Source organism: Tursiops truncatus, chromosome 4 (genome assembly GCF_011762595.2).
Source record: "Tursiops truncatus isolate mTurTru1 chromosome 4, mTurTru1.mat.Y, whole genome shotgun sequence".
Lineage (NCBI taxonomy): Eukaryota > Metazoa > Chordata > Mammalia > Artiodactyla > Delphinidae > Tursiops > Tursiops truncatus.
Genome location: NC_047037.1, coordinates 138,200,502 through 138,218,505, shown reverse-complemented (window position 1 = coordinate 138,218,505; position 18,004 = coordinate 138,200,502). Strand labels below are relative to the sequence as shown.

At 43.8% G+C, this 18,004-nt stretch overlaps 1 protein-coding gene across 4 annotated transcripts in view; it reads right to left on the bottom strand.

Annotated features, from left to right (window-relative positions):
- The window catches only part of SH3BGR (SH3 domain binding glutamate rich protein), a 74,273-nt gene that overhangs the window by 53,306 nt on the left and 2,963 nt on the right, over positions 1-18,004 (bottom strand). For 3 of the 4 annotated variants that reach the window (XM_073804520.1, XM_073804519.1, XM_073804521.1), the window contains exon 2: positions 2,361-2,546. In XM_073804520.1, the coding sequence (XP_073660621.1) occupies positions 2,361-2,546 (186 nt within the window). Of the gene's footprint in view, positions 1-2,360; positions 2,547-10,206; positions 10,422-18,004 lie in introns of those variants that run through there. The other variant, XM_019922605.3, reaches the window with a different exon arrangement.

Below are 18,004 nucleotides of genomic sequence, written 5' to 3'. Positions count from 1 at the left end.
TACTGAACCCATGTGCCAAAACTACCGAAACCCACACACCTAGAGCCTGTGCTCTGCAAGAAGAGAAGCCACCACAATGAGAAGCCCTGCCACAAAGAATAGCCCCACTCGCTGCAACTTGAGAAAGCCCGTGCACAGCAAGGAAGACCCAACACAGCCAAAAATAAATTATTTATTTATTTATTTATTTTAAAAAAAGAAGGCCATGTGAAGACACAAAGAGACCTGCAAGAAGACCATGTAAAGATAGAGGCAGAGATGGGCATAATATGTCAACAAGCCAAAGGATGCCAGAGATTGTTGTCAGCCACCAGAAGCCAGGAGAAAGGCAGGGAACAGATTTTCCCTCAGAGCCTACAGAAGAAACCAACACTATTGACACCTTGATTTCAAACTTTGGCCTCCAGAACTGTGAGAGAATAAATTTTTGTTATTTTAAGACACTGTAATATCTCGGGCTGCCATGACAAAATACGATAGACTGGGTGGCTTAAATATCAGAAATGCATCCTGGGTGCAGCATAGTTGGGTTCTGCTCTCTTCCTGGCTTACAGAGAGTTGCCCCTGGCTGTTTGTTCACATGGTGAAGAGAAACCGTTCTCTCTCTCTCTTCCTCTTCCTGTAAGGGCACTAATCCCATCATGAGGACCCCACCCTCAGCACCTCATCTAACCCTAATCACCTCCCAAAGGCCCCATCTCCAAACACCATCACATTGGGCATTAGGACTTCAACATATGAATTTGGGGGGGACACAAACACACAGTCCATAAGAACCACCAGGTTTGTGGTGTTTTGTTACATCAGCCCTAGGAAACTAATGCAAACCCCCAACAATGAAACAATTCATGATTCAAATAAAAGGCCCGAAAGCTTTTCTGTAAATGGGCAGATCATAAATATTTCTGGCTTTGTGGGTCATATGGTCTCTGTTGCAACTGCTCAACTCTGCCATCATGCAAAATTAGCTATAGGCACTAGGTAAGTGAATTAGTGCAGATGTGTCCAACAAAATTTTACCAAAACAGGCAGCTGCAGGCCTTGGCCCTCTGGCTATAGTTTGATGACACCTGCTTTAGGTGAGAAACGTAACAGTAAAGAGAAGCTAAGCTAAAGGACCAACAGTTTTGTGCAGCAAGAAGAGAAGAGGTGAGTGAAGATTCCTACACCAGGCTCTAGCCTTCAGAAGTAGTCAGCTCTGGGACTTCCCTGATGGCACAGTGGTTAAGAATCCACCTGCCAATGCAGGGGACATGTGTTTGAGCCCTGGTCCAGGAAGATCCCACATGCCACGGAACAACTAAGCCCATGCACCACAACTACTGAGCCTGCCCTCTAGAGCCCGCGAGCCACAACTACTGAAGCCTGCGCACCTAGAGCCCGTGATCTGCAACAAGAGAAGCCACTGCAATGAGAAGCCCATGCACAGCAGCTCACCACAACTAGAGAAAGCCCACGCGCAGCAATGAAGACCCAATGCAGCCAAAAATTAATTAATTAATTAGAAAAAAAGAAGTAGTCCGCTCTGGGCCATTGATTCCCTCTGCCTTCCAGAACCCTGATTGCTGCGTCTGAAAAACGGCCTAGAAGATTTAGAGGACCCCTAAGATAACTCCAGTTTCATGCTCCAAAGCCCTTTGAGTTTTTAAATGTTTCCTTTCAACAATTTGATTTACTAAGCAGAATCTATAAACTCTGAGGAAAAAGTTATTTTATGGTAAAATGGACTACTAAATGTATAAAATAAAATTGTTATTATGATGAAATGTCCAGAACAGATTTTGTTTTTTGTGTTTGGGTGGTTTATGAACAACAGCTATTCATTTCTCAGAGTTCTGGAAGTCCAAGATCAAGGCAGCAGCAGATTCAGTGTCTGGTGAGCCCCCTTCTTGGTTGATAAATGGCCATCTACTTGCTGTGTCCTCACAAGGAGGAAGGGTGTCCAGACCAGTTTTTAAACTGTTTAGATACACTTACACCAAACTCCACTTTTGCAAATTATTCTTTACAAAATTGAAAACATACCCAGTGTCCCTGTGGGAGCATGTATGTGTACCCTGCAAGGTTGACCAGAATTTCTTTCCAACTAAATGTGTATTTTGCTTGAACAAGTGACCTCAATTCTTCAAAACAAAATAAGGAAGCTAAAAGAATCCCAAGAACTTCTGAATCATTATTTTATTGTTTCCATCATTTTGTAAGTCTTAACTATTATTGATCCTTCACCATGGATCTACCATCCAGGTACTGAATGGTAGAAATAGATCAAAAAATTCAAATGCTGCATCGAAATCGATCTGCTTTAAATGACTTCTGATAAACACACATGCAGAAGACTTTTCCAAAAAACCAAACCTCACCCCACAGTACTGCTCTTCGTTGAATATCTGTGGGGGCAGAGGAATCCCATTTTGAGGTTTCTTCTCTCCAGGAACGTTCTCTCTCATCCACTTCCGATTGTCTTCATCTCCAGCAATATCGAACTCCTTAAAATCGATTTTATTAGCTTCCAAAAAGCCCACTACTTCTTGCTGTTTCTTCCTAATCTGGTCAAGAGTAGAGAGATTACTATTAGACAGTTTGTAAAACACCATTTTATTTATATTTACATAACTTAAGCCCTTCCTTCAACTGTACCATACAACACAAATAATATCGCGAAATATTTAAACAAGGAAATCCTTAAAATCATAGCTCTTCATTCCATAGGATCAACAGGGTCATCATTTAAATTCTGAAATCTTAATCTCATCAATGTTTAAATCCTTGATGTATAATTGACGTAATAAAAATGGCAATGCTCTCATCATAGCTTTTATTTGAAGCCTTCAAAATACTTTTAATTCTCTGCTAAGCTTTAATGCCAAAAAATAAGTAAGAATCGTTTACAAAGAAAAAGATGAGAGAGAGAAGGAAAAAAAGACAATTTACTATGAAACTCAAATACCAAGTATACCCACGTTAAAAGGCACTTTACTCACAGTTATGAAAATAGGAACAAGTCACATTGAACAAAAGCAGTTTTAGAAATAATACAGGAAACTGAAAAGCCCACATGGAGATTATTAGAAGAGAAAGAGAGAAAAAAAGCTAGAAAAGCTGGTGGATATTTCTCCCAGAATATTGAAGAGAAATGCAGTAAAATAACCCTGTTCTCCTTTCGCACTCACACCCAGCTCTTCACCTGAGATCAAAGTGCCAGCCACACCTAAGAGAGAACATCCTAGGGTCCTTTTCTCTACCCTTGGTTCACGTACAAGGACTGTATCTACCAAATGCCATTTCTTTGTGAATGTGGCCATCTTGAAGGCTTAGAACTCCTTCCCCAGAAACAATTACAGTTTTCTCGCTTCAAAGAATTCACTCCCAGAATGAATGATGCCCTCTTTTATTTTTTTTATAAATTTATCTTTTTATTTATTTATTTTTGGCTGTGTTGGGTCTTCATTGCTGTGCACAGGCTTTCTCTAGTTGCAGTGAAGGGGGCTACTCTTCATTGCAGTGCACGGGTTTCTCATTGCAGTGGCTTCTCTTGTTGCAGAGCACGGGCTCTAGGCACATGGGCTCAGTAGTTGTGGCACGTGGGCTCAGTAGTTGTGGCTTGCGGGCTTTTGAGGGTAGGCTCAGTAGTTGTGGCACACGGGCTTAGTTGCTCCACAGCATGTGAGATCTTCCCAGACCAGGGCTCAAACCCGTGTCCCCTGCATTGGCAGGCGGATTCTTAATCACTCAGGCAGATTTACTTTTAATTAAATATTCAAAAGGCAATATCCTTTATTCTGTCCAAACCCCTGTCTTCCTTCCCCCTCAAATACCCTCCCGGGAGCCTCAGCCTGGCTGAGGTCCACTCCCTCACCAGCGTTATTTCCATCTCTATTAATCATGCCTCAGGACTTAACTGAATCACTGTGCTGTACACTTGAAACTAACACAACATTGTAAATTAACTATACTTCAATTTAAAAAAAGAATTTTAAAAGAAAATCATGCCTCAGGACCCGAGGTGGGTTGGAAAAGGATTTCATTTTGTTGCACAGTTTCTACACAGATGAACATTTCCCGAAGTCTTGACTTACGTTTCTTCTGCTGGAAAGTCAAAGAAAGATGGAGAAAACAGGAGAGGAAGATTTGTTTATTATGTAAAAATAGAACTACCATATGACCCAGCAATCCCACTACTGGGCATATACCCTGAGAAAACCATAAACTCTTCAAAAAGAGTCATATACCACAATGTTCATTGCAGCTCTATTTACAATAGGCAGGACATGGAAGCAACCTAAGTGCCCATCGACAGATGAATGGATAAAGAAGATGTGGCACATATATACAATGGAATATTACTCAGCCATAAAAAGAAACGAAGTTGAGTTATTTGTAGTGAGGTGGATGGACCTAGAGTCTGTCATACAGAGTAAAGTAAGTCAGAAAGAGAAAAACAAATACCAGATGCTAAGACATATATAGGGAATCTAAAAAAAAAAAAGAAAATGGTCATGAAGAACCTAGGGGCAAGACGGGAATAAAGACGCAGACCTACTAGAGAATGGACTTGAGGACACGGGGAGGGGGAAGGGTAAGCTGGGACGAAGTGAGAGAGTGGCAGGGACATATATACACTACCAAAGTTTGCGGTCCAACAAATGTTTAATTTATATGCATCAGTTAATTCAATTGCTAAATGTTTTCCTATAATATCTTTTTAGAATTAGAAATATAAAAATGGGGCAGCTCAGAGCTAACCGGGATGCTTTGATAAACAGAATATATTCCAGAATTTCTATGCTACCAGTCTCTACAAAAGAAGTTTTCCACTCTTTGACCATTTCATTGAAAGTAACAGTTACAGTGAATAAGTATTCTTAAATTTCAGGACTCCAGACACTTTTACTCCATACATTTTGCCTTATAAGATTGGGATTTGTGAAATTATTCCTCCTCTCATTATTATGTTTGCTTACCAAACGTAAGATAGATAGCTAGTGGGAAGCAGCCTCATAGCACAGGGAGATCAGCTCGGTGCTTTGTGACTACCTAGAGGGGTGGGATAGGGAGGGTGGGAGGGAGACGCCAGAGGGAAGAGATATGGGGACATATGTATACGTATAGCTGATTCACTTTATTATACAGCAGAAACTAACACAACATTGTAGAGCAATTATACTCCAATAAAGATGTAAAAAAAAAAAGAATCTGTTTATGATGATTTCTCTCAAGAAAGGCAATTACGTCTACAGGAAATTGACTGAGTGTTGGCTGCATGGTATTGTGCTACATTTTATTTCTCAGCACTGCCCCCAAATAAAGAAAAGAAAAATAAAATCTGCCCCTCCGGACTCTCCAAACACCAGCAACTTAAACTCAGTCAAGAGCATGGCTCTCCTGGCTGTTTGGAGCTCTTGGCTTCTGCCTGGGTCTGGAGAAGTGTCTTAGGATGAACCCAGAGGAGGGAGAGGGGGAGCAGGGAGTGCACGAGCTCACCTGGCTGGCACGTGGCCTTTGCAGCACTCTGATGCCCACGTGAGCAGGGCGCACCCCCCGGACCCCCCCCCCCACGGTGGTCTTTGTTCAAGGGTCCCTACTAGATGCCGCTCCCACCACAAAGTACAGCCTTTCTCCGTGTGGCCTCCTGAGCTGACCCTAGGGACACAGCATCGGTCCCCAAAGGCCACCCCCCCTTTGTGGTTTCAAGGGTAGGGGTGTGCACAGCACCCCAGTAGCCCTCACCACAGATACACTCCCCCCTGCACCTCTCACCCCCTCTCCCCTCTCCAGGGCGCCATGGCCATTGCTGGTCCCACAGGCTGCACCGTCCTTCTGGGCAGCCCCTCTGGAGGATCCAGGGTCCTTGGGGTGTGTGTCACTTGGAGGCTTTGGGACCTCAGTGGAGGCTGAGAGAGTTCTGTTTTCTTATCCTGTTACATTGGGAATTCCCTGGCGAACCAGTGCTTAGGACCCCGTGCTTTCACTTCCTATCCTGTTACGTGGACTCACAAGAATGTGCCGTTCTCCTAGAGAACAGACCTGTGGTGGCCCAGGGGGAGGGGGTGGGGGAGGGGCGGACTGGGAGTTTGGGATTAGCAGACGCAAACTGTTACATAGAGAATGGATCAACAACAAAGTCCTCCTGTAGAGCACGGGGAACTATATTCAGTATTCTGTGATAAACCATCATGGAAAAGAAATCTGAAAACTGAATCACTTTGCTGTACAGCAGAAATTAACACAACACTGTAAATCAAAAAAATCAATAAAACAATAAAAAAAAAAATCCTTCTCTGTCCTGAAGTCACCAGCCACTCTTGGTGACTGTGCTGCATCAGAGTGATCTTTGGGTCTCTCGCTTGGCATGTTCCGTTTATTGTCTGTACAGTGAGGAACCTTTCCGAACAAGCTCACCGTACTGTAGTAAAAAGCACGGTGCATTTGAGTGAGAGGTGACCTGCATTTCCATCCTGGCCGGGAAGGTTGCTCTCTGAGCACAAGTTCCGCCCGTCCATTGCCTCATCTGCAAAATGGATAGAACGCCGCCTTCATCCTGGGTGCTGGTGAGAATTAAGAAAGCGTGGAAAAGCATTTTGCACCACAAGTCGAGAAGCTGTGCAGTCGGGCACCCTGGCCTGACGCGTCCTGACTGCCATGCCAGGCAAGAATTCTGATCACCATTTTTTTTTTTTTTTTTTTTTTTCGGTACGCGGGCCTCTCACTGTTGTGGCCTCTCCCGTTGTGGAGCACAGGCTCCGGACGCACAGGCTCAGCGGCCACGGCTCACGGGCCCAGCCGCTCCGCGGCACGTGGGATCCTCCCGGACCGGGGCACGAACCCGCATCCCCTGCTTCGGCAGGCGGACCCCCAACCACTGCGCCGCCAGGGAAGCCCCTGATCACCATTTTAAGATAACAAAGCTGAGGTGCCAGTGAATTAAAGAATTTTCCAAGGTTCACATCCAGATCCATCTAATTCAAAAACCATGTTTTTCCCTCTATATTTACACTCAATCAAGACTGGAAAAAGGATTGCAAAATCCGGGGGCCACCATGAGGGTCTGTCCTTAAAGATGGTGGTCCAGGGGCTGTGCATCTTGAAAACAGGGAGGACCGTCCTCTCTCCCTTTGTCCCCCAACCCCTGTGGCGATGGCCTTCAGGAGGAGAGGAGGGTCATCCACGAAGATACAACAACTTTCTCCCCTACTCCCAGGGTCTCTTCACCCAAATCTGTGTGTAAAGTGGTAAAACATGGAACCACGCTTTGGCATCAGCTGTTAAAATAGAGATGTGATACACAGCTGCATGCCTAAACCTCATCAAGAGATTACAATTGGCTTTTTCCTTTTTCATTTATTTCATTCATCCAACAGAAGTCATAATGCCCTCTTTGATGAGGTCACAGGCAAGAACCTGTTTTTAAAGTATACAGACTGAAGAAGTAAGTAGCAAAGACCAACTGCCACAGAGCGTAAGTACTGGCAGCTGCTCTGGGGTCGTCCTGCAAAGAAGCTTCTGGGTGAGATTCCCCAGCCGGGAAAAATCATTAGCACTGACACCGTGGGAAAAATCAGTTCTCATTCTTTAGGATAAGACAGAAATTCTTCCATTTATGTGGCTTGAGACAGTTCTGAAACATCGTCACAGATGCAGATCTTCTAATATTAACTAATAAATATAACTACAAAAATATTGATTAATATTAACTAACATTAACTAATAACCAATAGTTATAATAATTATAATACTAACTAACCATAGCTGATAACTATAACATTAACTAATAATAATAGGACTTCCCTGGTGGCGCAGTGGTTAAGAGTCTGCCTCTCAATACAGGGGACACAGGTTCGAGCCCTGGTCCAGGAAGATCCCACATGCGGCGGAGCAACTAGGCCCATGCACCACAACTACTGAGCCTGTGCTCTAGAGCCCGTGGGCCACAACTACTGAAGCCCGTGCACCTAGAGCCGGTGCCCTGCAAAAAGAGAAGCCACCGCAATGAGAAGCCCGTGCACCGCAACGAAGAGACACCCCCACTCGCCACAACTAGAGAAAAGCCCGTGCGCAGCAACGAAGACCCAACGCAGCCATAAATAAATTTTAAAAAACTAATAATGATAATATTTATTAAGCACTTGACACCCTGCTGGGCACCCTTTGCTTATTTCCTAAGTCCTCATGACAACACTATGAGATGAGTACTATTCTTACCCTCATTTTACAGATAAGGAAATTGAGGCTCAGCAAGGGGCAATAACTTTCCCAAGGTAACATAGTCCCAAGTGGCACCAAAACATTTGCTTCCGGCAGCAGAATGAACTTGGATTTTCTAAGATCCTGGAAAAACAGTACCCCTCCAGATCCCCCCAGGCTAACTAAATCATGTTCCCAAACTTCAAGAATGTAGGACATCAGATAATCCTAAGAAATCCATCAGTTTGTTCACTGTCTCCGGAAGGATGCATGGGGCCACTCAGACCTGATCTATGGAACATGTAGAAGATTGGCAGGTTAGTGGAAAAATTTTTCAGCAATGAGTGTGTCAACAGCATATTTGAAGCCCACAAAAGCCATTTTCTACAAAAAAAAATTTTTTTTAATCTAAACAATCCAAAAATGTGCTTTTTGTAGATCAACTAAAAGTTTCTGAGGTCATCAACAGCCACAAAAGATTTTGCAGTTTTGCATTTGGAATTGTTCCTCATCGTTTTCTGTTAAAAGATGTTCGAGAGCTCACTAAACAGGTGCCCACCAGTTGTGCTCAGAAGGAGTGACCAGGCTCTTTTCTCGTGTTTTCCTCTCATCCTCTCTGGAAACCGCGTGAACTTTCAGGGCTGGAGGGGGCGAGGCGGGGGCAACGCAGGTGGCATTCAGGAGCTGCCATTAGGACAGTTTCCTGGGCCAACCATTTGTCTAGGGTATCATCCTGGCTGAGAGACCACTGAAACCCAAGCTGCAACCCGAGAAGTTCCAGGAATCAGATATAAAAGGAAACAGCCCCTTTGCTGGTCTTCAACTCTCAGGATTAATAAAACTCTGTTTCTCTCCACAGCCTCCTAGATGATAAAATGCTGGTCGAAATGTCGGTCCCAGATAGACACTGCAGGTTCAAGCCTAAAATCAAAGCCTGAATCATTTCCAAGGATAAACGAGTCCCTCCCTTACTTCTATTTCTTAAGGCACAGAATGAAAGCTGGACTTAGAGAGATCGACGTGTGGTTCCCAGCCTGGTCCCAAGGAAATCAGACAAAGCAATGCTTTGGAGGTCAGCTTTTAGTACCTGTTTTTGGTCTGTCTGGATTCCTAGAGAATTTAAACCTTTAGCCTTAGAGATGTTTGTTCTTGTCACTGTGACATTATTATCCTCAAATAATAGCATTACACATGCTAACTTGACACTTTCATTAGGATTACATTGCATACACAAGTTATTACACCCAGGAGTCATTTTAGTAATCTGGCCCATCCTACGCTCCAAATATTGTTACACAAAGTGTCATTTATTTGCAATTTTAAATTAGTCTGTCTTGCAGAAGGAATGGCAGAAACATTCCACCAAAAAAAAAAGCCTCCCATTCTGTCATATATGAGACACAACACGACACAAATCACATGTTAAAAGTTCTAGTATCGGGAACTTCTCTGGTGGCGCAGTGGTTAGGAGTCTGCCTGCCGGTGCAGGGGACACGGGTTCGAGCCCTAGTCCGGGAAGATCCCACATGCCGTGGAACAGCTAAGCCCGTGCGCCACAACTACTGAGCCTGCGCTCTGGAGCCTGTGTGCCACAACTACTGAGCCCATGTGCTGCAACTACTGAAGCCCACGCACCTAGAGCCCGTGCTCCTCAACAAGAGAAGCCACCGCAACGAGAAGCCCACGCACCGCAACGAAGAGTAGCCCCCGCTCGCCGCAACTAGACCCATGTGCAGAAACGAAGACCCAACGTGGCCATAAAAAAAAAAAAAAAAAAAAGTTCTAGTATCAAACACACCCCCTTCCTTGAATCCCCTTCCACACACAGCTGTCCCAGATCACACACACTTCTTCAACACCATTCAAACCAAGGCAGAAAGCAAAGGGCTCACAGGCTTACTTACACACGCCTCAAAAAGACATGTAAAGCCAGCACTGGGCCATACCCCCTCCTTCTACTTCCAAGTCTGAGTTATTCAGAAAATAGGACAGGAAGAAAGCCCCCAAATTCCATCAGACACCTACCGCTATGGACCCAGATGATGTGGCAACAAACACTTTGATAACCATTTTGAGGGTTGCAAAGAGGACTCCCCCCAACACACCCCTGCGAGGGAACGCGGAGTCAGACAAATCCTGACAGTGACACAGACAAGTGCCAGGTGGGGACTGGCGAGGGGCCCAAGGCTGTCCGAGCTCACGCCTCTCAGCTCCACTGAAGCCCTGCCTCTCCCACGAGCGGCCCAGGCACCTCGGGCTCTCCCCGCCATTGGCCAGGGAATATTTGGGGATCTGTCAGGAAAACAGTTGATTGGTTGATATAAGCAGCCGCTGGACCCTTTCCCTAATCCCTTTGAAAGCCCGACAACAGTCCCTAAAAGGCAAGGCTGCGCTCCGCACCAATCAGAGACCTGCAGGGAGATGCCTCGGGCAGCGGGAGGTGGAGCCCCGGGTAGCAGAGGAGGAGAGAAGAGGAGGGAGGCGCTCCCCGGAGCTGGAAAAGCCCGAACACCACCAGCTCGGTGCCGGAGGGGACTTGTTTACAGGGTTTCTGGCAGGCACACAGCACGGGTCAGAACAGCCACAGAAGCCTTTACCTAAATAAAGAGCGGCTTCCTTCGTTTAAAATTTTCTGGCAGATTCAAAAAAACTCAATGCCCTTCAACTGGAGTCAGCTTTAATCAATCTCCACTTTAATTCTGTGATGCATATGTCATGCTTTATTATATTTTGCTTCAGATAAATTTCACTGAGCAAGAAAAATCAAGGGAGCACAGTGGGTGAAAATTTACTCAAGAAATTAAGTTTGTCATTAATACAAATGATAAGCCATCTGGATCAGCAATAAGGGTCTGCTACTAAAGAGTGTTTTTAAAGGGTGCATGATTTTTATTACACCGCTCGGCAATGGCACCTAATGTACAAAGCGTGTATTTTAATCAGAGAAGGCGGCATGCTAATTAAACAATACTTAATAATTGTCACTATCATTTATGAATAGTGACATTCAAGTCTACCACATTCAAGTCTACTCTGAGGAATACCTGGAAACTTAGTGAAACCTTCAAACACAATTCCTATGGATAGAATTAAAAAGTAAAAATAATCATCGTTTTGCATTGAAAAAAAAAAATTCAATGAACTGTCATACAGTAGATTCCTTTAGGAGTGGCCTGTTCCCAGTTTTCCCCCTTTACCACCTGTTTCTCCTGAAGAACAGAGGCTGACAAGCTGAGGACCGTGTCAGGTTTCGCTGACATCCCCAACCCAGCAGGGAGGGCTGGCTTTCAAGCAAATTGCTTCCACTGTTTTAGAGACTTTGGGGGGAAGAAATGAATGATCTGTTTGTAACAGGCTCTCTCTCTGTGTCTTATTTGTATAGATAATTTGAATTGTGTTAAACGTTAGAGACATTAAAAATCTACTAAGAAGCCCAAATGGTAGCCACCCCACTCTCCTGGTGGGTTTCAAAGTCAAGCTCAAGGTCTTTAGGGGCAAAGGCAGGAGGGTATATTTAGTCTTCTTAACATGGCTGAGTCTCTCTCTTAGTTTAAGTCCCTGACTGCTCATGAAGGTCGTGGCTGTAAGATCCTGGGACCGGGGAGGGATCTTTTGGGTTTTGACCTCCAGCCCCCTCACCAGAGCCCAGAAGGTCTGGAGGCCTGCTCCCCTTCCCCTCAGGTAGGTGCCCTCCACGAAAGGTCACCCTGACCCTAGAATATAGCTCAGCTTCATTTAGATCAGGATGAATGGTTGAGATGACCCCGCAACAATTTAACTTAGGGCATGCAAAGTTTACTCCCCAAATTAGGTGAAGATGACTCATGGTTCCCCAAATTTAAGTAACAAGCATTATAAATTGTATTTATTTTTTAACATCTTTATTGGAGTATAATTGCTTTGCAATGGTGTGTTAATTTCTGCTTTATAACAAAGTGAATCAGCTATATATATACATATATCCCCCTATCCCCTCCCTCTTGCCTCTCCCTCCCACCCTCCCTATCCAACCCCTCTGAGTGGTCACAAAGCACGGAGCTGATCTCCCCATGCCATGCAGCTGCTTCCCACTAGCTATCTATTTTATATTTGGTAGTGTATATATGTCCATGCCACTCTCTCACTTCGTCCCAGTAAATTTTATTTGAAAGCCCACCAAAATTTTATGTTAAAGCCCACCATCATTTTTGCTTTTCTTCTTTGCTGTATTTTCCAAAATTTCTACAGTGAGTATATACTATTTTTGTCACACGAAATATTTTTTCAAACACCTTAGTCTTAAATCCACCACATGAGCATACTATTTTGCTGCAAATGTTATTTAAGAAAGTAATAAGCTCTGTGTATTTCTTAATGCCTTTGTAAGTTAGTGACATAAACTGTGGCTCATGTGCCCTAGAGAATATACATCTGCTGATCATATAGTATAACTGAGGAAGACCCTATGGGGCCTCCCTGGACAGACCCCTCCCCCCATATCCTCTGCCTGCCTCTTGTCTGTAGAAAACCTATAGTTATCTCAGGCCTCCCCTGAGTCACAAAACCCTGGCTCAAGAATTAATGATTGAAAGGATGTGAACATGTAGTGACAAAAGTATCAGTTGGGCCAGGAGAACTGGTAACAATTTAAACAGTAAATCAGCCATGTGGCAGTCACAGAACCTTTAGTTCCTCCCTGAAGGACATAGATAAAAGCATTTGATGCACATTCCTGAGCTGTTTTACAGATACTAAAGCCTCCCCCAAACGGAAGAAGCTAACTGCATGATGATGGTGAGCACGTAGCCCCCAGAGCAACTGGAGCCTGAGGATTGATGATGTTAACTCCTATGACACCATCCTGATGACTGGTTCCCTCACCATCAACCAATCAGATAATTGTGCACAAGTTGATCACCTACCCTACAGCACCCCCCTCCCTCACTTTACCCTTGAAAACACTTTCCTGAACCCCATCAGGAAGTTCTGGGGTTTTGACCATCAGTTGCCCACACTCCTTGTTTGGTGCCTACAATAAGTCGTGCACATTCCTTCACACCTGCATACCACAACCCAGTAGATCGTCAGTAGATTGGCTTTACCGCACACAAGGCCAGAGGACCCAATATTGGTAACAACAGGGCAAAACCTACCTCAATCTTGACACCCCCTCCAGCTGCCTGCCCTAGGGAGAAACAAATTTCCTACTTGAACTAATAGCTAACAATTTTGAGGTGTTTGCCAAGCCAGACCTGCTCTAAGGGCTTTGCATAAACCACTCCCTTAAACCACACAACAGCCCTAAAACTGGGTCCTATTACTATCCATCCTCACCGGTGAGGACTTAGAATGGGAGATGAGGGAATTCCCTGGCAGTCCAGTGGTTAAGGTTCGGCACGTTCACTGCCGAGGGCCCGGGTTCGATCCCTGGTCAGGGAACTAAGATCCCACAAGCCTCGAGGTATGGCAAAAAAAAAAAAAGAAGAATGGGAGATGATCGGAAAGGTAACGGTGTATCCAGGATTTGAACCCAACCCCATTTATGTCCACATCACACAAGAAAAACTCCTGATTTCCTACCCTCAAATTCCCAGTGCTCCTTTATTTCACTATGAATTACTTTTAGAAGCTTATCCTTTTAATAATGACCATGAAAATGTACAAATCAGAAATTTGAAAACTCCAGCTGACACATCTTTTGTTACAGCGACATCAGTGAGCTTCAAGATAATTAAAAGGAATACAAAACATTCCAAATGAGTCTTAAAAGAAAGCTCAATGAATCTCCGACTTTGAAAATTCAATTCAGAAATAAGTTGTCTACGGCTTCCATGGTGGTGCAGTGGTTGAGAGTCCGCCTGCCAATGCAGAGGACACGGGTTCGTGTCCTGGTCCGGGAAGATCCCACATGCCACGGAGCGGCTGGGCCCGTGAGCCATGGCCGCTAAGCCTGCACGTGCGGAGCCTGTGCTCTGCAACAGGAGAGGCCACAACAGTGAGAGGCCCGTGTACCGCAAAAAAAAAAAAAAAAAAAAAGAAATAAGTTGTCTAATCGAATGAAAATGCAAGAGGCTAATTATTTCAGATCTCTAATCCTTGATGTTAAAGTCAAATAACAGTACTTTTAGATCTGACCTAATTTTTAACAGAATTTACTTTTTTTTTAAACTTTATTGAGGTACAGTTCACAAATAAATTGTAAGATATTTAAAGTGTACATTGTGATGATTTGATATGTGTATACATTGTGAAAGGACGATTTGACATAATTTTAGTGATAAAAGTATGAGGTACTGGCTCCAAACTTCGCAGAGATCCTCGAGGGATCTTATAATAAATGATACCAGATGCTATGTTTGGTTTATTTATATAATTTTACAGGTAAAATAAAATGAGAAATAAAGGCTGATTTTTTTTAAATTTTTATTATTTATATTTTTTATTTTCCTTATTTATATTATTTATTTATATTTTTATTATTATAACAGTGGTGACCACCATAGTAGCAGTAGTGGGTAGAATATTGTCCCGCCAAAATTCATGTTCCCCCCAAACCTCAGAATGTGATCTTATTTGGAAACAGGGTCTTTGCAGATGAAATCGATTAAGGATCTTGAAATGAAATCATCCTGGATTTCAGGTGGGCCCTAAATCCAATAACTGATATCCTCATAAGAAGGGGAGAAAACACACAGAGAGACACAGAGAAAAACACTATGTGAAGACAGAGGCAGAGATTGGAGTGATGTGGCCACAAGCCAAGGAACACCAGGAGCCACCAGGAGATGGAAGAGGCAGGAAGGATCCTCCCCAGGAGACTTCAGAGGGAACACAGCCATGCTGACACCTTGATTTTGGACTTCGGTCTCCAGACCCATGAAAGAATAAATTTCTGCTGTCTTAAGCCATCAGTTCTGTGGTAATTTGTTACAGCAGCCTTAGGAAACTCATACAGAGCTATAAAGGCCTATGTTAATATGTAGCATGATGGAGGTGACCACCATAATTACTAAAAGGCAGTTCTTCAGCTTCGTACAGTAAGGGCCTCTCCCCCTTTCATAACACACAGACAGGAAAGAAGTACTTCTTTCCAAGGCAGAAACAAAGGTGATAGACTGGAAAGAGCTAGAAAAAAAGAGAGGGAGAGACCATTCAGATGGGAAAGGACGTTCTGAGGAGCCTCCATCTTTCAGGTTCCTCCAGTCCTGAGAACCAGGGTTGGGATGTTCTCTTAATAATAAACAGCCACTTTTGGACTTCCCTGGTGGCGCAGTGGTTAAGAATCCGCCTGCCGATGCAGGGGACGCAGGTTCGAGCCCTGGTCCGGGAAGATCCCACATGCCGCGGAGCAACTAAGCCCATGTGCCACAACTACTGAGCCCTCACACTACAACTACTGAAGCACGTGCGCCTAGAGCCTGTGCTCCGCAACAAGAGAAGCCACCGCTATGAGAAGCCCGCACACTGCAACGAAGAGTAGCCCCTGCTTGCTGCAACTAGAGAAAGCCTGCATGCAACGAAGACCCAACGCAGCCAAAAATAAATAATAAATTTGTTAAAAATAATCATAATAATAAACAGCCACTTTTGTTACTGTCTTGGGAGCACCAGCAGCAATGAACCAGCCAACTTTCCATGAATGACAAGTCTAGGGCAACACTTGTCTAATGTATGTCTACTTGGAGATGGTGCCCAGTTCACCCACAACAAAAACCACTACCCAGCTTATATGAATAACTCACCACCCAAGGTTGTAGAAACACATAACGCAGCAAAATTAAGAGTGGGCACTCTGGGGCTTCCCTGGTGGCGCAGTGGTTGAGAGTCCACCTGCCGATGCAGGGGACACGGGTTTGTGCCCCGGTCAGGGAGGATCCCACATGCCGTGTAGCGGCTGGGCCCGTGAGCCATGGCCGCTGAGCCTGCGCGTCCAGAGCCTGTGCTCTGCAACAGAGAGGCCACAACAGTGAGAGGCCTGCGTACCGCAAAAAAAAAAAAAAAAAAAAAAAGTGGGCACTCTAACAGGATAGGGAGGAGCAGGTGGTGATGGGACAGGAAAGCCTTGTCTGGCACCAACCCCTAAAAAGCCAGAATTAAATGGGGTTGGCTTGAATCCCACTTCTGGGCATATGCCCAGACAAAACTATAATTGGAAAAGATACATACACCCCTACGTTCATAGCAGCACTATTTACAAGACATGGAAGCAACCTAAATGTCTATCGACAGATGAATGGATAAAGAAGATGCGGTACATATACACAATGGAATATTACTCAGCCATGAAAAAGAATGAAATAATGTCATTTGCAGCAACATGGATGGACCTAGAGATTACCATACTAAGTGAAGTAAGTCAGACAGAGGAGACCAATACCATATGCTATCACTTATATGTGGAATCTAAAATAAGATACAAATCAACATACCTAGGAAACAAAAACAGACTCACAGATATAGAGAACAGACTTGTGGTTGCCAAGTGGGAGGGGTGTAGGGGAAGGAAGGAATGGGAGTTTGGGATTAGCAGATGCAAACTATTATATACAGAATGGAAAAACAACAAGGTCTTACTGTATAGCACAGGGAACTATGTTCAATATACTTTGATAAGCCATAATGGAAAAGAATATGAAGAGGAATATATATATATGTGTGTGTGTGTGTGTGTATATATATATATATATATATATATATATATATATATAACTGAGTCATTTTGCTGTACAGAAGAAATTAACACAACATTGTAAATCAACTATACTTCAATAAAATTTAAAAAAAAAAAGAAAAAACAGGGTCTGCTTGGAGATGCCCACTGCCCCCTATTACATAAAAACAAAATGAAAAAACCATAAAGGGAAATGTGATAAATTTGAGCTACACAAATACAAGATACAGTATAAACAAAATTCAAAGGTAATTGACAAACTGAAGGAAATATCTGCAGCATATACCATAGTCCGAGTTTTACAGAATGTCAGAAGTTCTAACAAATCAATTTTTACAAAGATGAACGCCAACTGAAAAAGTAGGCAAAAGGCAAATCACAAAATAAGTACAAATGGTCACTGAAAGTACGACAAAAATGCCTATCCTTCCTAGTAATCGAAGTTGTGAAAAACTCAAAGTAAGGTGTCACTTTTTGACAATAACATGGGCATACTTTTTTTTAATTTTTAAATTTTATTTATTTATTTTTGGCTGCATTGGGTCTTCATTGCTGCACACAGGCTTTCTCTAGTTGTGGCGAGCGGGGGCTACTCTGTTGCACCGCGTGGGCTTCTCATTGCGGTGGCTTCTCTTGTTGTGGAGCATGGGCTCTAGGTGTGTGTAGCTGTGGCACATGGGCTCAGTAGTTGTAGCACACGGGCTTAGGTGCTACGTGGCATGTGGGATCTTCCCGGACCAGGGCTTAAACCCGTGTCCCCTGCATCGGCAGGCGGACTCTCAACCACTGCGCCACCAGGGAAGCCCCTACATGAACATCCATTTTTAAAAGAAATAAGATTATCCGCAAATGTGGATTAAGGATTGGAGACATTTGCCTGGAAGGCAAACTTTCGTATACCTTCAGAAAGCCTCAAAGTGGGTCTATCCTTTGATCCTTCAACTTCACATGTAGGAATTTATCCTAAAAAAACAGTCGGGGTGACCCCTAGGATTCATCTACAAGGACATTCAACAGGGCATTGATATAATGGGAGGGTGAGGAGGAGGGAAGAGGAAAAAAAGAAATAATGTTATTGTTCGTTAATTATGCCTACGCATCACTGAAAACTCCTATGCAATCACTAAGAATAACCTATAGGGCTTCCCTGGTGGCGCAGTGGTTGGGAGTCTG